This window comes from Amphiura filiformis, chromosome 9 (genome assembly GCF_039555335.1).
Source record: "Amphiura filiformis chromosome 9, Afil_fr2py, whole genome shotgun sequence".
Lineage (NCBI taxonomy): Eukaryota > Metazoa > Echinodermata > Ophiuroidea > Amphilepidida > Amphiuridae > Amphiura > Amphiura filiformis.
The window spans coordinates 38,652,386-38,676,322 of NC_092636.1; the positions used below are offsets into that span (position 1 = coordinate 38,652,386).

Here is a 23,937-nt window from a genome sequence, read left to right on the forward strand (position 1 = left end):
TTGGGAATAATCTTTTTGGGAATAATCTACTGAAAAATGTCATAAAAAGAGGATGCTAGGATCACGAAATACATCTTTAATACACACATACTCTTAAAGATATGCAAACATCTGATTTTCGATGACTTTTCAGATTTTCTGATTTAATTAATGATTTACTGATAGCGTCTTAATTTCAAACTAGCCGCACACATTTATTCCACCTCACTCCTGTTCTTTATTTCTATGTCTTTTCCTCTCTCTACCTCCGTTTGCTCTGTCTTTCTCTCTACCTGTTACATTATACTTTCCCAAATGTTTGTATAAAATAAGGATAAAAAAAAGAAAATCTTAATTCAACACCTACAATGCTTCACCCTCTTAAGCAAGAAGCACTGATGTTTCTTCAGATGTAACACGATGACTCACTTGAAAAGAGTGCCTTGTGTCAGAAAATGTCGATACATTTATCTTTTGGCCATGACTGAAACCTTCCTTCTGTTTTACGTTATTTCATCTCTATATTTACTGTAAAATTGTCGTAACCCTTAAGGGCCACTTACTATATTCTACTCAAAACAACCATGAACAAAGATACAAGTTCATATTGTTTTTATTCGCATTGAGTTAGAATGCTTTCATTCAACTCTTGAATGTAATGTGTAAATAAGTGAAGTAATCTACCGTAGGTCTTTCAATTTGCCCGCCATGTGCGGTTTAGTTAACAACATTATCCTTTTATAACCATTGGGGAAAACTACAGCACATCGCTATTGTAAAACATTGTACTGCAATATAAGTTTAAATAATACAAGAAAAAAGCCGAAAGAATATAATGATTCTTGTTTATGTTATATGCTTAAATTAAAAATTGTATGGTCGTTGATCATCTGATTTTTGCAGTATTCTTGTTGATGACATAAAAGCTGTTCACTTTTTATCCTTATAGTTTCTATTACAAGAAAGGAGCAAACATCATTACATTTCACGTGCAACAAATTATTGTAGCGCACCTTTAAGTTACAATGATCGCCGAGCATATTAGGCGTCATACGCAAGTGGAACGTGTCATTAAAACAGGATGAAGAGCAAGGCTCATTTGCCATGGCCTTGAAATATGTTTTTTCGAAATATTTAAATATTGGATATTATTATTGAAGCGGAAATTAAAATGCTATTAATGCAAATACGTAAAGTTAAATCAGTGACTGATATTTGCAAAGTAAAATAAGCAGGCATTAAGAGTTTAGCATATAATTATAGTGCTGTGGGTAATTTACCTTATTGGACAAAGCACCCAGCGTGCGACCAGAGGGCTGGTCTATGCAATCAACTTCTAATGTGACACAAAGGCGTATATTTCTGACCAAATTTCAGCTTGTATTTGACAATTTTAGCATCTGTCTAGTTGAATGTTATATTTTGTGCTTTAAAATGGCAATTTCTGGTTTATCCTTCATGATAAACTGCACGGCATAAACCTAGCACATGAATATTCTATTGTAAGAATTACAGATTACAGAGTTATTCCATAAGCTGCTTAATACGTCAATGGAGTCTTTACACTAGTCTAAATCATGAATATCTTACACCAACGATACACCCAATTAATTCCAAGAAAGTTATTCTCCCCAATGTCATAAAGAATTTATGCTACTGATTATTTGAACTGGAGAATAAACGATACGAAATTGTGTAGACAATAGGCATGTCTAATAATTATTTAGAGACAGTATGACCTGCATATCGCCTATCACACAAGATAGTAATTCATATCGTTTAGTCATGTTCTTAGTCAGTTAAATATTATTTTAATAACTAGTTGCATTTAGGAAAAGGTAAACGAAACTTGCTTACAGATTCAGTAGCGAGTACTGCGTTGCGTATTACGCACTAGTTCACAACTCGCTACCTGCGACGATACGCCCACTGCCGTTTACCGTTGGCTAGATAACAACCAGGAACCAATGAAAATCAACGCTTACAAGCAAAACCATAGCCACTGACTAAGAATACCAAATCATAAGATATCCCAGTATTCACCTTTTCGGTAGATGCCATACGTCCCTGCATTTGGACCTGATGTCGTCACGCCTCTGCGCACATCGCTACTGCGCAATTCATGGCATTGAAATGTGTAGTACATAACGTAGCTTCGATAACGATTGCGCATGTCACGTGACGTCAGTTGGCAACAGGGTTTCGCAAATTCCGTTATTTTACTCATCCAAAAATTGATACAAATGTTGACAACCCAGCTATCAACTAACATAAACTGAAAAACTAACATAATGCATTGGGATGCTGAGCCTAGCACGCATGTTCTTACAAACTATACAGACTGTAACAATAAAAAAAATTATACAATAATTTCGCTTCTCAGAAAATAAAAGAGATCATGGCAACAATGTTATATACAGTGGAATTAGTAACATCTTGGTTAACAGAAAAACTTAACTTGGTTTCTTTATTAGTACGGGTTCAAACGCTATGCTCAATTAACTTAATCGTCCAGAAAACGAGTTGGGCCACTTTTGATATCTTCGCGCATATCAAGCTTGCATTGCGTAAAATCTACTTTCATGATTAGAAATCGCATTTTTGCTTTTCAGAAAAAAATAAAAGGGTTATGGCGTAAATGTGATATGCACTAGAATTAGTAATATCTTGGCTAACAGAAACATTTTATTTGGTGTCTTTTCTAGTTCAGATTCAAACGCTATGCCCGATTTTACTTAATCGTTCGAGTTGGGCCACTTTTTGCCAATTTCGCACATCAAGTTTGTATCGCGTAAAATGAACTCTCATGCTTATCATCAAAGATCTCAGAACAAAAGCAAAGGTTTTTTATGTTTTTCTTTCACTTAATTGACATTAGTAAATAATATGATATTTATTTCAAAATCATGAATTAAAATACCACTTCAAATGCCACATTGTTTAACGTTACCCATCTAAAGAGCAGCGACCAGATGGTAATGATTCAACTCAAGTCAGTCACTTTTTGCTACATAATGACACAAAAGTGGCCCAAGCTGTTTTAGGACTAATTAGTTGATAATTAAATCTGGTCAACCAGAAAAACTCACTTTTGGTTAGATGGAGTCACCGACCAAAAGTGAGTTTTTCTGGTTGACCAGATTTAATAATCAACTAATTGATCAAATCCTGATCCATGACTGAAAGTATACAGTGTTTTAGGACTACTTTACACAACTGACCATATCTCCGCTTGGAGACCACCGATTATATTGAAACAAACTTTATGTAGTAGCTTAAGAAATTACCTTGACGACCAAGTAAAATTCAATACAATCAATAAGTGACATATTTACCTAATACTATTTTCTAAATTGTATAATTTGTTTGTTACAACCTGTAGTATTGACTTGCGAGGTACTCATTACGGGTAAAATACTGATGATCTGTTAGTACCGCTGTTATTTTTAACATTAAAAAATAAATACAAATTGTTTCAATGGGTTCCATATCTGATGAAAACTAAAAACGTGGGCAACAGAATCCCAGGTTGGTTTTTTTTGGTACACAGGCCTTAATATTATTATTAATAATATAGGTGCAATTCTCAATGTGCAAAAATCTGTCCATCCACCATTCAATATTAATTCTTATTACATGTATTTGCGCTGTACTGCAAGCATGTGGTAAACCGAAACTTACACATTTTCTTTTAATTTTGAATGAGCCTTACCTGGAAATTCCGGGGGCTAAACCTCAGTCCTACTCAGATTGTAGACGAGACACTCGGTTATCTTCCTCTTAGAGGTGATGGTTTCAAAAGATACATATTTTGACATACATATTTGACATAAATATTTCTTTTCCGGCCTGGAAGCATTCATTTGCATATTTTGGAAAATACTTTTAAGAACGGGTGTATTTTGGGTGCACAATTTTATTCCAGCACTCTCAGAAAAAAAGGTTCTAAAATATGACCTCTGTGTGGAATAGCCAATGGTTTTGTAATGAGCCAAACAGTTCTATAAATGCCCAAAATGGTTCTACAAAGGGTTTAAAAGGCCCAAAATGGTTCTACAAAGGGTTTAAAGAACCCTTTAAGGAACCTAAAAGTTTACCTTTTAAAGAACCTAAAAGGGTTCTTTCAATTTCAAAAAATATTCTTCTTGAAGTTCTAAATAGAAGACAAAAAAGGTTCATTCGTGTCTTTTAGAACCTTTATTTCTGGGAGTGTGTGCATGTAAAGTACCTGGTTCAATACTTAGTTTGAGTAGTGAGCAAAACGAAAACCGGGGAAGAGTGCATCGACATTTGCAGTCTAGACTCGTGTAAACTCGTGTTTCGATAGCTTTTGGGCACTTCAGTTTGTCCTGAACGGACAAAACTGAAGTATTAATAAACGATTGGAGCCCGCTTATAGAACCTTTTTCCTATCACATCATGCTACTCCGGATATGAGAATATTGCCATCGGAAATACTGATTAAATGGTGCATTGTGGGATACGACAGGAAAGGTCTATAGGAACGCCGCGAAATTACCCAGTGAATGTTTCAGTGAATGAAGTTTCTTAGACCTCAGATAAAAACAAAATATATTGAAGCTGTGATAAGTCTAACAATGCGAAACACAATCAAATCCAACGGAATATACCTGTCTCTGCAAGACTTCCCGCGTTTCTCACGTTTGGTTACAACTATCGTCTGGGACCTTTAATTACTCCCATTGAAGCCTCTTGAGACATTTAGACACGATATTACAAATGAGACGTAATACAACATAATTCCATGTTCCAGACTTGGCTCCATTGTGTCACGTACAAAGGTAGGAAAAGAGTATCAATACAGGTTCTTTTATTCTAAATTAAGGTGGTTTGCGGATTAAGTTAGCCCATGGCTGTGTCTTAGCTTTGTAGTTTTCGCCTCAAAGCGCTTAAATTTACTTGCAAGGTATTGCATTGAATTAACTTCTTGGGCTTCCCTCTTCGCAAAAGCTTATTACTGAAGAGCTAGTACTGAAATAAAGACTCGACATAACGAGGTTTTTGCATATTTTTGCCGATTTATTAATGCCTAGTTGAATTGCGCAATCCATCTTGTTTTATGCGAAAATTTAGGGAGTGCATCGGTAAGTATAAAAAGGTCTGCACCGAAATCATATCTACATCTTTGCAAACAGATCATATCTTAAGCTTAGCAACTATTTTAAACTATTGCGATTTGGTGTAATTCATCTTGCGAATGGTAGTGAGCTTTGGCAAAAATTGCATTGATCATTTCATAGCAAGTGTGTAGAAGAATTCAAATATCACAGATATACTTTTGTAGTTCCTGTGGTTCTTGAGTTATTTTGTAAAGACGGCTGAAACAACAACACTTTTGTAAAACGTACATAACTCATTAACAACAATAAATCAAGCACGTTTTCAAAGTATGTGATTTGTAGAATGAACTTTTGCAAACCATCATACTGTTATTTTTCAATAATATATTGATTTAGATAATGAAAGTCGATTTTTTTTTGGCTGCTTCGATCAACAATACCTAGTCTGCCCTTAACACTAAAATCGAATAGAATATAGAAACGTTTCCTGACAAGTGGACACTAAATATGACTGCAAATATATATGTATAGAAATATGCTCGATAAATGTAATGTAATGTATTGGAATTAGATAATACCTACGATAATACGGGCTGGGAATACATTTACACCATTGCTTATACAAGTTAAATCTTGTTAAAATTCAATTCATTATTCAGTGTGTAAGAAACAGATTTTCTAGCCCAACGAACGACTAACCGTTGACAAGTTAGCATTACGTGATAGTGATAATGGTCACGATCCTCCAGGCGACCCAAGCTGAACCCGTCCACTAGTATTCTATACCACGGGCAAACTACACGGACAGTCTGATTGAGCCAGTTCCAATGGCCTAAGATCTATTCAATATTGCTCGCCTATTAGACATTTCTAGACGATGTACACTCGTGAAGACAGTACAGTGGCCGTTGCCTTAGGTTTTCATGAGGCCTGCTATAGGGTTTGAAAACCAAAAATATTGATTGGCTTTGTTTTGATTTGCTCTCGTAGATCCTAGCTATATATAACATCATAGGATCATCGAAGACTATTTTGGCTTTAACTTGCCAATAACATTTATGAGTAAGAATCGAAAGTAACATAACCTAGTACACACTGATCGTCTTTATCACCCTACTTTTGCGATATTCAATTACAGAGCTTTATGGAATCGATAAAATATAGTCCATGGCATATCTTATATTGATGTGAGTATTTAAAAAGGTCAAGGTTACGCAGCGTAAGTAAGGAGAATCATACTTTGAATTGGAATAATTTTGTAATGAAATTGTGTTATTTTAAAGAGGAAATGGATCGCAAATCATTAGCTAAGTTGTCTTAAAGGCCGTGGTCAGTATAGTTGGATGTTATGGAGTAAAACCAGGAGGGATACCTTATCATAGTTTGTCATCATACATGTCATAATTGTCCCTTGAGAGCCCTCCTCTATTCTAATAATACACATTTGTTTGATTTATTTCCAAATTAAATAAATACATCTTCAATTGAATGTAAAACATATGGGCAAAATGGCTGTCACACTTTCTTACATTCACAATTACAATTTTGGTTTTTGTTATCAGATTGATAATTATATGGAATATTTTTTTTCTTTAAAAGTATTAAAATGAAAATAAATAACTTATAATTATATAAAACGTCATAAAGTAAATAACATCTGGTACATATTTAAGTGGCTGTGGAAAAATTGAATCATTATAGACGAAAAATATTCGGAAGATTGTTAAATAGCAAGAAAATAACAAAAACTGTAATCTGCTAATTTATTAAACCTATACTAATTGTTATATGCTTGATCTGAATATGATGTAAGAAATAAGTAAATAAATGATATATGTAGTGAAAGCGCCAGTAATGCAGGTAAGCGAAGTACCACTAATCTATAACTGTAATGACTTTGATTAAGAGAATACCATATAACTGTCTAATTTGCAGCTGGAATTTGCAGGTGTAATTTGAGTAAGATTCCAACATACACCACGATGATTTATGGATGCGATATAACCTAAATCAAATAGTATACGTAATCATCCGACTACATCACATTTTGGTGCGAAACTAGCTCAAGCACCAATTATTTGTATGTGTAAGCAGTGCATGGCATGACGACACCATGCAGGGTCTTGTTTTTGTAAATACGAGTGATGAAACGTTTTTTGCTGTCATTCTGCGAGCCAGTAAACATCCCTACCCCAATCCCTCTCGTTTTGGTCTTTTCTTAGCGCAAAGTAACTACAATCTGTGAATGTATAAATGCCATCGGTGATATCTTTGCGACGTTTGACATTTTGGTTCCATCGGCAGCTGCTTTGCCTTGAACAGTCCTACTTTTTTAGAAGCATTTTGTAATACAAAATGGCGGATTTTGATCGGACTTTCTTTTTATTCCTTGTTTTCACATAGCTGACTAGATGAAAATTTTCATCCTTGGGCAGCCATAACTTCTCAGGAAGCAGTATACCTCGTGGCTATGTCTTCTTACATGTGAAATGTATAGGGTGGTTAAAACAGTTATAACTGTAAATGATCATCTTTGAACAAATTACGCGAAGAAAACCATTGGTATATTGACATAATATTATATGTAATGTTGTACGTGCTTGTCTGGGCCTTTCTGTTTCTCTTATCCTGTTGTATTTCTACATCTGTCTGAGGGCTGAGATTGCAGATCAATGTAGTTTTTCATTACATAGCACACGACACAAGTTATCTTTACATCTGTAATGTATTGTACAACATACCCTGAATGCATTAGTATGCCCCATACCGACATGATAGTGCCAATGTAATATAAACATGTTTTCTGTTAAGCATTGATTACGCCAATAGGTAATTTGCTTTTTGGATACTCATATACATTAAGCCGACAAAATATTGTACGTATCAACTTAAATCTTGACATCTTATTAACTGAGGTACTAAAATTATACAATGTTAACATGAATTAGTATTTTAGCTCAAGTAAGTTTTTAGAATATGTTATTAACCGTAGCAGAAGGATAACTAACGAAGACGTATAGAAATATTGTGTTGCTGTATGAAGATCTGACTTAATACTGGCAAGTTAAATTATTAAGAGGCCTCCATCCTTTGATACAACTAATTTTAATTGACGTCCTCCTCAAGGTCTTAAATGCCTTTAGATATGGTACCATATAATGAGGTCATATTTGTTTTTGTATATATGATAGTATTCGAAATGGATTAACCCTACATTAATATATAATGCATTTATAATTTCTTACGGTAAAATATCATCATAACATAATTAATGTGGAGGGGCGACTATGTGACCTTTTGATTGTTTAACTCACTCCACGCGAGTGTCGACTGCAGACGACAAGTTAAAAAAAATATCAAAAATTCCTAAAATTCAAAAATTTTAGAATTGTCAATTTTCATGACCATATTTGGAATCAGCATGTAAAATGCATTAAAATGAGTACAAACAAGCCTAGTATTGGTTCATTTGTTCTTAAGATAGGTCTTGATATTTTGAGAAAAAAAACTTAAAACTTTGACTTTTTATGTTGCAGCGTATGGCTAGTACGCAGAGCATTAAATCCATTCAATTATGAAATTCTATGTATTAATATATGATGCCATCAGACGAAAAACTGACCAGTCCGGACCATCATTATAATTAATTAATAATATCTTATCACAATTAATCAGTACCATATGAATGTTTTACAATGTTTACCTAATGCTATGAATATTTTTGTGTGTATACTATAACGGAGATGAAATCAAGATGTTTTTAATCTAGCCATGACTAAGCTTTAACTAATTCGAACTACTTGTATATTGTACATGATAATGCAACAGACAAGTACTTGACATAGCCAACCAGGCACCCATCCATATGGAACACCGGTTTTACATTAATTATGGAAATAATATTTGTAATGAGTCATGTCAATAGTCAATAGATTCGTGTTAATGAGCAACTGTACTTTTTCTTTCTTCAATTTTCTTTTACGATTTTTTAAAGGCATACATCTTTCAAACAGCATGGTCACTCATCATTCCGACATAAATTACTTGTTGTAAAATAATACCTGCATCCACTTCAACGATGAGTGATACTTAGCTACATGAGAAATATTGACGTAATGACGCTTTAAGGCAAGTGGAATGCAAAGAGCCATGTTTGTTTAGTTTCAACCATTTTACTAAAAACCTGCAGTGGTATTTTAATATTAATACATTGATCTTATAAGAAATAAGTAAAAGAAGCCAACAATTGCATTTTTATTGCCAAAGGTCTTGTGGCTCATGAGTTAAGACTAACAATAAACATAAAACATATTTTGGGCGTTATTCCCCTGCCGGAAATGACAATCCATATATGAAACCTTGGGATTTCCTTTATATAACCTATACTATTCTATACCTTTTGGGTGTCAGCTTTATTTGTCTCAATGTTTGAGTGCAAACCATGCACCCCTCCGACCTGTCTTGATAGTTAACAATTATAATACAGATGTAAGCTTAAGGGGGTACTACACCCCTCGATAAATCTGTGTCTGATTTTGCACTTTTCTCAAAAACTAATAACACAGTGATAACAAAAGTTATGTATATTATAGGGGCAAGGAATCCAATTACCACACTGGAATTTCAGTGACCCAAGTTAAGCGGTTCGTTATTTATGATAAGAAATGAGGTACGCTACGATGTACCTCATTTCCTATCATATAATACTGAACCGCTTGTCTTGAGTCACTGAAATTGCCCCAATAAAATACATAACTTTTGTTACCAATGTGTTATTATTTTTTGAGAAAAATACAAAAATAATCACAAATTTACCACAGGGGTGTAGTACCCCCTTAACAAAATAGTTTCTGTTAACAAAAGAAATACAACTAACCACGTCCATGCGCCCTTCCGATTCGTTTTAAAAGTTAAATATTATAATACAGATGAAAGCTTAACAAAACTGTTAAAATAAGAAATGAAACCAGCCACAGCCCTTCCATTTTTGAAAATATACACGTTTTAATATAATACTTTGCTCGGTTATATTTTGATTTGGATGCGAGGGTAATGTTAAGCACCAGTCGATCTCTGTATTGGATTGTCGCTTCCTTCATACAAACATTACAATATAGTATGCTTGACGCATGTAATCCCCTATATCATTCACATGTCTTCACCATAAAATCTTATAGGTAAGTGACTAGTAGTTTCTATAGTTGGATAGGTAGGTGAAGGTATCTCACACCATTAACTACGTAAGGTTGTGTTATGATGAAGATTTGTTTCTTACATGTGATTGAAGAGTTGATTACATAAACATTTAGCTCAGTCGTATCACTTAAAAGAATTTTCCCAGCTTTATGACAAATAGTTTAAAAATTCATTTTAATATCAAGGTAAATGCAATGTCAAGGACTATGAATGGTGATTTCAAACAAATAGACAGTCTCATAAGCTTACATCCATCAGATGTTCAGATTTACGCTGATAATCTTTGCATCATTCACATTTCCTCATCACAATATATACATTTGTATATAGGTAAATAGAAGCTTGGTAAGGAAAGAGGGTGGAGTTGAATAGATAGATAGATATTCGAGTAACTGGGTCAAGAGAGACATGTTACACGGTACCACTGCACCACCGCATATGTGCACACTTTGCTATCTATTGACATTTTATTCAAAGTTCTTAATAAACTGTAGGTATTTGAGCACTCGTAGGAATATTCTTATGCAAGATACTCACTCGACAGATATACAGTTTAAAGCTGTGAAGAATTAAGTTTTACTGCTTTTGGTCACGTTTGTTTTTCTGCATGTAACCTTTTCAGGTGACTCTGTACATATCTATCTACCCACATTCTTTCCTACCTCCTTAACCTACCACCCACATAATCGTTATCTGTGCGCATTGGAAGTGGATCTTGGAATAGAGTTTGTCCTTTACAGTCGTTTGTACGCACTAACTTACTATATGCCAGGCAGAATATCGAAACTTAGTCTACCATTCACTGACAGCACGTTAGTCTAGAAGTTCGCAATGAAAACCATCAGATGCTTAGTTACCATATCCACTACCACTGCGCACAGAAAACGTAACCTCGATAGTACCATGTTCAGGAAATGTGAAATGGTGGAAGAATTACTTGCGTCATATCTAAATAAGACAATGCCTAAATACATGTAAGCTTAGCAGATTTGATATGAAGGACGCGATAATCCGACAGAGATATCGACTAGCGCTCTAGATATTGCCATCACATCTACACACAAAAATGCTATCATATTTTCATCTGACGAACAGAAAAAGTAGTCAGGACATATTTCATAAGTGAAACGACTGAGCAAGCAATGATTGCGACTTTAATTAGTATATGTTTTCTTATTCCGTCTCATTGAATGGTGTAGGATACTTACATTATCTACCCTCAAATCTTAATAATTTTATGCTGTAGACATGTATGACTGATGAAGACTGATGTAATCTACGTTGATACTGTAGATGTAAGCTCTTCATCGATTATTATATTAGAATTTGAATGGTGAACGTTAGAAGTCATCGTAAAGATGAACCCGTCTTTAACATTCTCAACACGTACATACCAAACACTTATTTTATATTGCACAGTACATTCGCAAAATAGAAAACGTAATATTTGTGTATCAAAATTGACAAACAAGTTCTGGGAACCTAGTTATAGGAAAGACGTGAAGCAATTCACATATATGAGAAAAGCAAATGAAAGTTTACTACAGTGCTCTTGGCATACATCCGCTTTCATCTCAATTTTCATGCGTCGCAAATTGTTCCTTCTTCAAGGCCTGTTATATGCATTTGAATTTTAATTGTTTTAGAATTACATTTTGATTTCGACAAGAACAAAATGTTTTTATTTATTAGAAGTATTTTAAGTTTAAAATGCCATGCCCTTTAATCATAAAATGTATAATAGTTTATCTTAAAACAAAATATTTGAACAAATTCTCTTCGGGAGTTGCAATCTAAGAATTTGTTAATTACTATACTAGGCAAATGTATATAAAGTCTATGATATGTGTGAGTTATTGCGAATTCTTTACACCAAATAATTCAGCTTTCGGTCATTCGAATTTAAGTCTATAGATCAAATGGTAGACAAAGTCACTGCAGCAGTTGCAAGAAACGGAACGACTATTGGAATATTTCTGGACTTGTCAAAAGCCTTTGATACAATAGATCGTAACCCTTACATAAATTAGAACACTATGGCTTTCGTGGTATTGTGTTAGAATGGTTCAGAAAAGCAACAGGAAACAATATGTTTATTATAATTCTTATCAATCAGAATCACATGAGATTATATGTAGTGTTCCGCAAGGATCAATCCTGGGTCCACTTCTATTTAGACTCTATGTCAATGATATAACTAATGCATCTAAAGAACTCGAATTCGTCCTTTTTTCAGACGATACCACCATTTTGTACTCCCATGAAAACGTTGGTTTAAAGCTAATAAATTATCAATTAATGCCACAAAAACAAATTATATAATACTTGACACACCCAAAACGACATAGATGAATCAAGACCTGCAAAAAACTCCTGATCGTACGGCTTTAGAAAGAGTGCATCATACTAAATTCCTTGGTGTACTAATAGACGAATGTCTCACTTGGAAATATCACATAGATTGTGTATCTAAAACAATTTCAAGAAATCGTATTTTATATACACCGTGTTGTACGTTAATATTGGCTTACCTGAATTATAGAATACTTAAATAAAATATGTACAAATTCAAAAAATGGGCTATAAGAACGGTGGCACAGAGATCACACAGCGCCATTGTTTGCTCATTTTAACGTATTAAGATATGTACACACTGGAATTAGGTACATTCATGTACAGGCACTCCATATAATTATGAGCTGCCCTGTTCATTTGATAATTATTTAATTATTCTACTAAACGTTCTGACATACATGACGACAAGATATATAAATGACCTAAATCTAACCAAAAATAAGAAAGTCTTTTCTGATCATGCCATACGTACAAGAGGTTCCATTCTTTCATTCGCCAGTTGATTTTCCATCTGAGGGTTTTTGATCCCAGTTTTAGAAACTCATCAAAAATGTGAGATAATTGATACTGTCCTTCGTCTCTATTCATGGTGGTGCACTCCTCTTTCTAATTTCTATAGCCTTCTTTATCAAGCGTTTGATGAGTTTCGATGAGTTTCTAAAACTGGAATCAAGAAACTCTCCAGATGGCAAATCAATTGGCAAACAAAATGCAACTATATTATCAAAATTTGATTGTCAAATTAGGATTTAGATAGGCTTACCATAAATTGAACTATATTCCAAACTTTTGTTCATGACTGTATATGTTAAAAGTAAAAGGCTACGCATGGTGTTTCACCCTTAAAAACACTTCTAACAAATGACACACATGAAATCTATTGTTTCTATTATTCTCTTTGAAATCAAAATGATAAAACAATGAAAATTCATCTGTACATTACAGGTCTTGAAGAAGAGCAATTTGAGACGCCTGAAAAATGAGATGAAACCGGATGTGTGTCGAGAGCCTTGCACAGCAAACTTTCATTTCCTTTTCTCATATGGGTGGATTTACTATTACTAGGTTCCCACATATATGTTGTTAATTTTGATACACAATATTGCGTTTTCTATTTTGCAAATGTACTGTGCAATATAAAATAAGTGTTTGGTATGTACGTGTTGACAATATTAAGGACGGCTTCATCTTTACGATGACTTCTAACGTTCACTATTCAAATCCTAATATAATAATCGATGAAGAGCTTACATCTATGTTGTATCAACAAATTGTCTTGTTTAGATTCATGAAGTAATCTCTTCATCAGGAATATAATCTACAGCATCATACTTGTAGTTAGGCAGTTTGTTGGGAACGAGAAAGAAGATTTGAAGGTAGATAAAGGTAATTTATCCTACACCATACAATGGGTCGGAATAAGAAAACATTACTGTATTAATTAAGTCACAAGCATTTTGAGATCTGCCTGTTCACATTAATTGAAGATAACACATATTTTGCTCAGTTATTTCACTAATGAAATATGTTTCTTCTTTATATGGTAGCATTCGTGTGTGGATGTGATGACAATATTTAAGGTGCTAGTCGATATCGTCATTCATATACAATCAAAACAATATACCAAGCTTACATGTATTTGGGCATCGTCTTATTTAGATACGACACAAGTATATCCTCATTCTAGAGGAAAAAGTTTTCCGTGCACAGTGGAAATGGAATCGGTAAATAATCATATCATTGGTTTTCATTACAAATTTCTAGACCAACATACAGTCAGTGAATGATTAATTAAGTTTCCATATTCTGCCTGGCCTAGTACTTACACGATGCACATGATACGTGCGTACGTATTAACGACCGAGACGGACAGACTCTATTTCAAGATCCATTTTCACTGCGCATGACAAACCTTTTCTCTAATCATCATAAATGAATTGGTCAATCACCTGGGAAGAGCAACATGTATTGGTCGCAGACCATTGTCTTCTGCAAACATACAGTGCTTAAAAAACAATCACTTAACCACTAGAAACTAAAACATTTTAAAACAGCACAAGTCTGACTACATTTGGAATAACACCCAGTGGTATAAGTGTATCCAAATTTAACGTATATTTAACTTTTCAGCATCACCGAGTCCTTGTATAATTGAGATAGCCTAAGTGCTAATGACAGATATCTTAAGTATGTTTCAGCTTGAGTAATTGAATGGTTGTTAACCTAATAACGCGATGAGAAGATAATTTGACCTTTGATTAATTTTGACGGAACAGAGTAGCTGATTAGAGATTCTTACCACTTGTATATAATAGGGATGATGAGTCTCGTCAGTTTAAGGCGGCGCTGACTTTAATACACAATGTGATGATAAAGTTCGTTTCACAAAATACTGGTATCTTGCATGAAATTTACCACAACATGTAAAAAATAGGCATCTTTTACTTCCTGGTTATTCATTCTACTTCAGATCATCTTCTTTTTTCTTCTCTTTACTCATCTTCTTATTTTTCTAGTTCTTGTTCATCTTCTTCATCATCATCTTATTGTTCTTCGTCTTCAACCATTTGCTCTTTTTCTCACATTCTTGATTGTGTCCTTTATTTTCTTCTGTTTCTTATTTATCTTTGACTACTTCTTCTTCGAAAGGCTTTGTACCTTGTATTGATTATTTGTGATTATTAGAATCTGGCCTTGAAATGAGTACATTACTGCCACAATAATTGTCATCCCAGGCTTGTAAGGCGTACACTACTGTCGCAAAGTAGGGATAAAGAAAAGATATCTATATTTTTTACATGCTTTTGGTAAATTTAATTTCATGCAAGATACCAGTATTTTTAACGAACTTTGACATCACATTGTGTTATAAAGTCAGCGCCGCCTTAAACTGACGAGACTTGTTATCACTATTATATACAAGTGGTAAGAATCCCTAATTAGCTACCCTGTTCCGTCAAAATTAATCACGGGTCATATTATCTTCTCATCGCGTTATTAGGTTAACAACCATTCAATTACTCAAACTAAAACATACAAAAGTTATCTGTCATTAGCACTTAGGCTACCAACAATATAAATTTACAAAGGCTTGATGATGCTCAAAAGTAAATTACACTTTAAAAGTGGATACACTGAAACCACTAGGTGTTATTCCTTATTCAATCAGATTTGTACTGTTTTCTAATGTTTTAGATTAAAGTGTTTCAGTTATTGCTTTTGAAGTGCGTTTTATTTTTGTAGAAGACAATAATCTGCGATTCATAGTTCTTCGCTAGCGATTGACATGTTAATTTATTCCGCATGCTAGATAAGGCTGTTAACAGCTATTAGTAATAACCAAATTGGGTTCAGTATTATATATATATCTATATAATTTGAAAATCAATAAGCAATAAACAATTAATAAATATTGTCGAGCAAATACTTGTGGGGAACTGTGGCTTGATTTCGAAGAAAAAGAAAATAAACAGAATTTTTAAGCTACTTTTGGTTTAAAAAATATATCAAATTGTAGCAGATTATACAAATACCTGTATATTGCCCGTAAATAAGAACACATTGCTAAGTGTAGAGCCCTATGTATATACGATTCTTTTTCTTAGCCTATCTCGTCGTAAGTAAATGTTGTCACAATTTGTTTAAGTGATTTGTGACAAAAATATCCTTGTCCTTCTTCTATTTATATCAATCTCGTTACACAAGTCTACGACTGACGGGGATTTACGTAATCCTCAAATTGAAGGTCATTCCACCAAGGGAAAAAAAGTCCTCTCAACGTGGATATAAATGAATAAAAAGAGAGTATTCTCAAGTATACAAGCAGATTTGATGAAATATTTCCCAATTTGCTTCTTATGAATCAGACAAAGGCAATATAAAATAATCCTTAAGATATTCCAATTGATGATCACTTTAAGCTAATGCTATACAAACAACTAAGATTTATAAGGTCAAATATAACTGCCTCAGTTCAGTTCAGTTCAGTTATTAATATTAAATATTAAATATGATTTGCGAAAAAATAAAACATTTTCTTTTCTATTTTTACCTTAAAATAACAATATACATTAAAGAACATTTTGAACACCCTGCACAGACAAACTCTCTAGGCGTTTTGAAAGGTCCTTTCGTAACATTTGTTAAGCACCTGCGCTGAAGTTATTGAATACATAACTGTTGAAGTTGACTTAAATTTACCATTGTACTAATGAAAGGTACCTATGAATTTGAGATATGTTATTCAAAGCAAAAAGCCAAGGGTGAAAAAATGAAAAGCTCGTTAGAGTCTCACCTTGTTGATCATGTGACCGCAATGGCGGCAGAAAATATAAGACAAATGACATACCCAGCAAACACAAAACGTTTTCGACATCATTCGCAAAAGGTTATAAAAGGTTGTCAGAAAACGTTTAAATGTCGGGTTATATAAAGGGTATATTAAGGGTATAAAACGTTTTCATAACATTAAAAATCATTTTTTGATAATCTACTGCTCAGCAAACAAAAATGTTTTACAGAAAACGTTTAAATGTCGGGTTATATAAAGGGTATAAAAACGTTTTAATAACATTCCAAAAATATTCTTGAAAACTTGATACAAAACATTCTAAACAGAATGTTATTTTGGGGTTGCAAAAATATTTTGCGAAAAATGTTTGAAAAAAAATATTTGCAAAAACGTTTTAAAAACGTTTTCATAACCTTTATATAACCCGACATTTAAATGTTATTAAAACGTTTTGAAAAAAACATTTTAAGAACATTTCTGTGTTTCCTGGGTGCAAATATTTTAACATAATGTTATGTTAGTGTTGACAAAATATTTGGCAAAAAATGTTTGCAAAAATAGTTTACAATAACATTTTTGAAAACATTTTAAAAATATTGTTGTAGTGTGTTTTCATACAAAACGTTTTAAAACGTTTTCATGACCTTTATATAACCCGACATTTTAATGTTATTAAAACGTTTTTATGTAAACCAAAAGCCAAAATATAACTTATTAAAAACGTTTTTAAAACGTTTTTGTGTTTGCTGGGTAGACAATGCAATGTTTTGGGAATATTAATTACCGTGTTGTTGGACGAACTTTACGTCTACTAAATAGTGAAATCACGTTAAATGACGAGGAAGTCTTAAATACCACTAGCGTGTTCTAAATCTCGTTTCCTTTTCTCAAACAACAAAACATTAGCTTCCCAGTCTGTACCAGTACATACAGTAATATAATAGCATATTTAATCATTGATTTGGAGAATGGAGCACTAATGTAATGAAACCTAATCAAAGAAGGTTTCTTGACATTTTAATCGATATTTCTAATGTTTCTCTAAAGTTCAAGGCCTGTAGTTATCAAAGGTAATTTTTGAGAAGAGTAAATTCAGCATTAAAAACTAGGATATCATAGTTGAGCTTGTCAAACATAGTACTATGTTTGGAGTGGGCCTTCCCATGGTGGAGCTGGGATATTGATATCCCTTTATTTCTGGCTCAACGATCTAATCGGTACACAACAGAAGCAAAGAAGGCAAGAGAGCGTGATCAAATTTCACACCTTGGTATAAGGCAATGCAAACTACCACATTACGCCAGACATACTTATTAGATGTACTTAAGGCACAGTATAGAAATAGATAAAGAAATATATTCAACGCAGATATTTTAGTTTTAATAGCTTACGTACTTTAATCAGTTTTTGATCATTGCATTTGTGTATTATTACTATAATTTCATTCTTTTTTAAATATTTCCAATTGAATTGTTGGCAACACACCAAAACCTACAAGTTCTGCAATCTTTAAATTTGTTTTTATCTTATATATTTAATTGAACACAAAAAATATTGTGTTACTATAATTTCATTATATTTTTGGTATTTTCAAATGAATTGCAGGTTTTAGACAACATATCAAAACATACAGGTTCTGCAATCCTTTAATCTATTTTTACCTTTTATATAATCGAACACATAGTCGAACACAAAAATATCGTGTTTACTTTAAATTATTCAGGTGACAAGAAAGAAGACATATAAGGGTATTTATGTGACTAATGACTAGATTATGTAGAAATTAATACCACTTTATTCCAAATATAATTCCAGGAGTCCTTGTTGATCCCAAAATGATCAAATGCAGTATGTTAAATATTGACCTTTCACCGTGTAGTTCACATGGCCACTGAACAGATATTGGAGGAATAAAGTTCAAGTTAAAATAACCATTACCCCATTCACTAAACTATCATCTCTCTAATGAAGTACTATAATAAATACAGCACCTTTAATATTTATAAAAAAAATTCTCGAACACAAAAAAATATTGTGTTTACTTTAAATTAATCAGATGACAAGAAAGAAGACTTATAAGGGTATTTATGTGACTAATAACTAGATTATGTAGAAATTAATACCACTTTATTCCAAATATAATTCCAGGAGTCCTTGTTGATCCCAAAATGATCAAATGCAGTATGTTAAATATTGACCTTTCACCGTGTAGTTCACATGGCCACTGAACAGATATTGGAGGAATAAAGTTCAAGCTAACATAACCAATACCACATTCATTAAGTTATCATCTCTCTGATGAAGTATTATAGTAAATACAGCACCTTTAATATTAATTTAAAAAAATATTGTGTTTACTTTAAATTAATCTGGTGACAAGAAAGAAGACATATAAGGGTATTTCTGTGAGTAATGACTAGATCATGTAGAAATTAATACCACTTAATTTGGCTAGCATCTTGATCGTCTTATAGTGCATGTCGGTATATTATATGCTTTAGTTATTCAATTCGATTGACTGACCTGAAAAGATCTCTGGAGGATTTTATTATTGGGACCTCTTAGTTTTGCATGGATGGCAGACCGTACATTACGAAAGGGGCGTTATGAACGGACTCGTCCAAGCACAAGGTCATGAGAATATAATTTACATGTTTTGTTCACGGTGATTTGGTTATCCTTGCCGCTCTTGCGTGCGTTGGTGACCTAAATAATGTGTAATGACTAGTTTACATGCAAAATTCGATTCAATTTTACATTAACAAGTTGATATGCATCTCTTTATAATTCCAGGAGTCCTTGTTGATGCTAAAATAACCAAAATGCAGTATGTTAAATATTGACCTTTCACCGTGTAGTTCACATGGTCCCTGGTCAGATATTTGAGGAATAAAATTCAAGTTAACATAACCATTACCCCATTCACTAAATAAAATGCAGCACCTTTAATATTTATAAAAGAAAAAAATTATAACTTCGGTACAATAGCGAAGAATGTGATTCATGTACACAAATATTTCAGAGCTATGACAAATCTGAAACAACATAAAAATCACCCCACGGTTTCCAGTTCGTGGCATCGCAAGCACATCTGTCATATGAAGTTAAATATATTCACCAGCTACGCTAAACACTGTGTGGAATTCTTACAAAGAAAGCCACGACTGGATGAAAGTGAGTTTCATGAATAATGCATTACAAGTCAAACTTTCATATGGAAGTAAAATAGAGAGGGTTCGGAAGCAAGTGGATTGTAGGCATCGTGCGTTCGCTCATTGTCATGGATTAGTGAAGGAACAAGGAGGATAAAATTAAAGCCACAGTAAGCACCTGCACTAAGGTCTCTAGTTACCCTATTGGTACCGCATTTGACTCTTTTATCGCCCCGTAAGCTATCCGTAACTACCCACCCCATTACATATATGTATAGCAATATTTTTCCTCTTCGTAGGAGGACACAATCATGTGAGCCCGATTATTATGTTTGCATCGAGCATAGGAGGCAAAGCAAGCGGGATGAAATGGTTGAAGGAACTCACGGGGTATACCAAATTGATTTTGCGCTTCACAACTGCTTATAGGGGCTAATAAAATGCTGTAAAGGTCTTCAAAACCAGCTGAACCCCTGCGGAGTTAAGAGCTACTGTTGGAGATATATAGATGAGCTGTACAGAACGATGAGGTGCATTAAATTGGCGCGAGCAAAACAGAAAAGAGCTGGCCCTAGTTGTATAAAACAGGTTTATTGCGTTGGGGTGTATGAGGTACGAGTAAAGAGTGTCAATGACGAGCATATCATGTTATCAATATGACCAAGAAGTGACCATCCTATCCATTAGTGGTCACAGTACATGACTGACTTCGACACTAACTAACGTCAATTACCCTCTCAAGGTTTACTATATTACTATCGGCAGTAACCAAGATACCCTTAACTTTGTATTCCTTAGCTCCACCGATTAACGTCACGATATTTTAGTGTTTATATATGAAACAATTATCAAAGATGGACTCTTGTACACTTCTGTTTTCTATAGCAAAGGAAAACCTAGAAGTGCCTCAACGGTGATAACTCTTCGCTTTTCCCTTCGGGTATAAATGAAGATAAATAAAAAGGTAGTACGTGTGACCTGGAACAAATACTCCTTTTTATGCAGAAATAAATAATCTGCTATATTCCTATAGGTCATTTTAATTATTCTGCGCTTAATGGTTAATTCATTTCACCATAAAAATTAATTTCAAATTTTGTTTAAATATTTTTTTAATATTAACAATACTTGTGGCACAGAAATGGTAAGAATATGTGACGCATCCATATCACAATCAACCTGTTATTTGTCCAAATCATTTTATGTTGAAAACAAGTACAGCTCTTACATGTTACTTTACTTGTCAAATTACGGATAGCGTATTAGAGTGTGAGTAGCCTCAGTTGCATGTCAACCTGTTATTTTCTTTAATCGTTTCTCCAATTTAAAACAAACACTGCTGCCTTCTTCTGGACAATATCCAATGTCTGCAATATCTTGGATTTTAATATCATGTGGTTATTCAAATAAACAGATAAAAGTTTGTATTTCTTACTATGTCTGGTAATAAAGATATTCTTTTTGAAAATATGCATGTTGACATACATTGCGTATTTTGTCCTACCTCATTTCAGCAAGACGTAGGCATGATAGAATAACTTTGACAGTTGGCCTTGGGGCATTATAGATAAGTATAACCTGACGGCATAAAAAAGGGAAGAACAACGACCAGTTGAATTGACTTACTGGTGATACAAGCTTATGTTTCAAGATCACTTACCATGTTAACTTCAGAGATACTATTGATGGAAGCAATTTCTATGTCCATTCCTACTGAAATAGAAGGACCTGTAAAGAAAATCAAATGAGAACAAAAGATAATATATTTGAAATAGTGCAAAGATGTTGTCAGTTCGACAACATAGGAATCTAATTGCCATATTGCAGACAGAAATGTTAATTATAATTCATGCTGTACGTATGTTTCAAATGGTTCAGTATTAAAGTGGTACTACACCCCTTGATAAATTTGTGACTATTTTTGCGGTTTTTTTGCAAAAAATAATAACATACTGGTAACAAAAGTTGTGTATATTATAGGGGCAAGGAATCCAGTTATTACACTGGAATTTCAGTGACCCATGACAAGCGGTACGTTATTTATGATAAGAAAAAAGTACCGCTAGAATGTACCTCATTTCTACACATATATAATGAACAACGTGTCTTTACTAAAATTTCAGTGAAGTAATTGGATTCCTTGCCCCTATAATATACATACTTTTGTTACCAGTGCGTAGTTATTTTTTGAGAAAAATGCATAAGTCACAAAATTTATCAGGGGGTGCAGTATCACCTTAAGGACCACATAACTTGCATATAAAATGTAGGTAATAATCATGACGCAAAGATAATTATAGTATACAGCATCTGAAAACTATTACAGAAACCAGTAATGCAAAAATGAAGCGCATGCATGGAATTGCTGTTTTCATTATTTATGTTATGCCACTGCATCGAATACACAATTCTCTTAATTATAGCGTTTTATAGCAACGGTGATAATAAAAACAAAATTCAAAAGGAATTTGAAAGTTGTACATTGTTTGAAGAAAATTTGAAGAAATTTGAAAACATTTGAAGAAAATAGGTCATAATCTTTGTATTATAAAGACATAAGGATCTTGGAATTAAATTTCATCTAAAAACCAGTAAAATGCTCAAAGTCATAACGACATAATATTTCGGGTATTAAATACATGCCAGATGCACTTTAGTTAGGTTCGTGTAGTGCTCGACTTGAAAAGTTATGTCTGATTATCTAAATAATCTAGAAAACAGGATGGGACAAGTATGTATATACTAAGGATGTTTTTTTTTGTAATGAACCCTGTAATAAAATAAATAAATAAATAAATAGATAGATAAATAAATAAATATATCATTTATTTCAAGTATCCAAAAAGAAATAAAGCATAAGAATCGGATTTAATTTTTTTTCTTCTGTTTTGGCAAAATCAAACAATTTTATGTGGTACAACAAGTCGGATATCCTCGATTATGGTGAAAGTGGTACAACTTATTTTCTAAACCTTTTAAATAATTATACATAACCTTTGAAGCCGAGTATTAAATGAAACCAACTACGTTCCTCTGGTAACCTAGATTTATTAAAATTAAATACACAAACCATTATGCCGTTGCGCTTTTGTAATTCATTACTTTGAAATAATGATGTTATTTCGTAATTTATTTTTGTACACCCTGTATTGTCAGGTCTGTTTATATAGATGGTTTTAATTTCTGATTTGTATTTTTTCACTTAGTCCTGTTCTGATTACCTTTGTAGTTTGTGATCTACCTTTCAGCAATTAAGAGCAAATTCACAATTTAACAAATCATGTATTAGGTTTTCAAAATATCACTACCTACTTAATATTGTCTGACAAAACTACATTTGACTCGCTTACACCATGTATGTGGCTGAGAAATTAAAAGAAAAAACGATAGCGACATACTACGCAACATTCTCTCCATACAATAAACAATATGACACCTCATTTCAGGTGTGTAAATTCAAGAGAGACGGAATTGTCGAATTGAATGTTCTAACCCACTTCTGATCATCATACCGTATCAGTCTGCCTAGGAGCAGCTAGAAACTTAGCCCTCTAGTTATAAGTGGTACACTTCTGTGTGCAATGTTGGATTCATTTTCAACTTAGCTTAGAGTGCGTGTTTTGACAAAGTGAAAATCGCAAGTCCCATGATCCATGCAATATGGAGAATCTGATTAATCTAAACGTATAATGTTCACTTTTGTTTCATGTTCGTACGTTCTTAATATCATTAACATGTTTTGCTTACATTAAATCCCGTTCTATTATCATAAGTAATTTCAGTTAGATTAATATTTGTGGAGTTTCCCCTCCTCATACGATTATCAAAACAACGCACCAAAAACAAACATAACGTTATCCCACAGGTGCTTAGAGAGAAACGA

At 33.4% G+C, this 23,937-nt stretch overlaps 1 protein-coding gene across 3 annotated transcripts in view; it reads right to left on the minus strand.

The window, feature by feature from the left end:
* Positions 1-23,937, minus strand: part of LOC140160967 (gamma-aminobutyric acid receptor subunit beta-2-like) — a 77,878-nt gene that overhangs the window by 47,923 nt on the left and 6,018 nt on the right. For all 3 annotated transcript variants that reach the window (XM_072184322.1, XM_072184320.1, XM_072184321.1), the window contains exon 3: positions 21,715-21,782. In XM_072184322.1, the coding sequence (XP_072040423.1) occupies positions 21,715-21,762 (48 nt within the window). In that variant the 5' untranslated portion in view covers positions 21,763-21,782. The remainder of the gene's footprint in view (positions 1-21,714; positions 21,783-23,937) is intronic.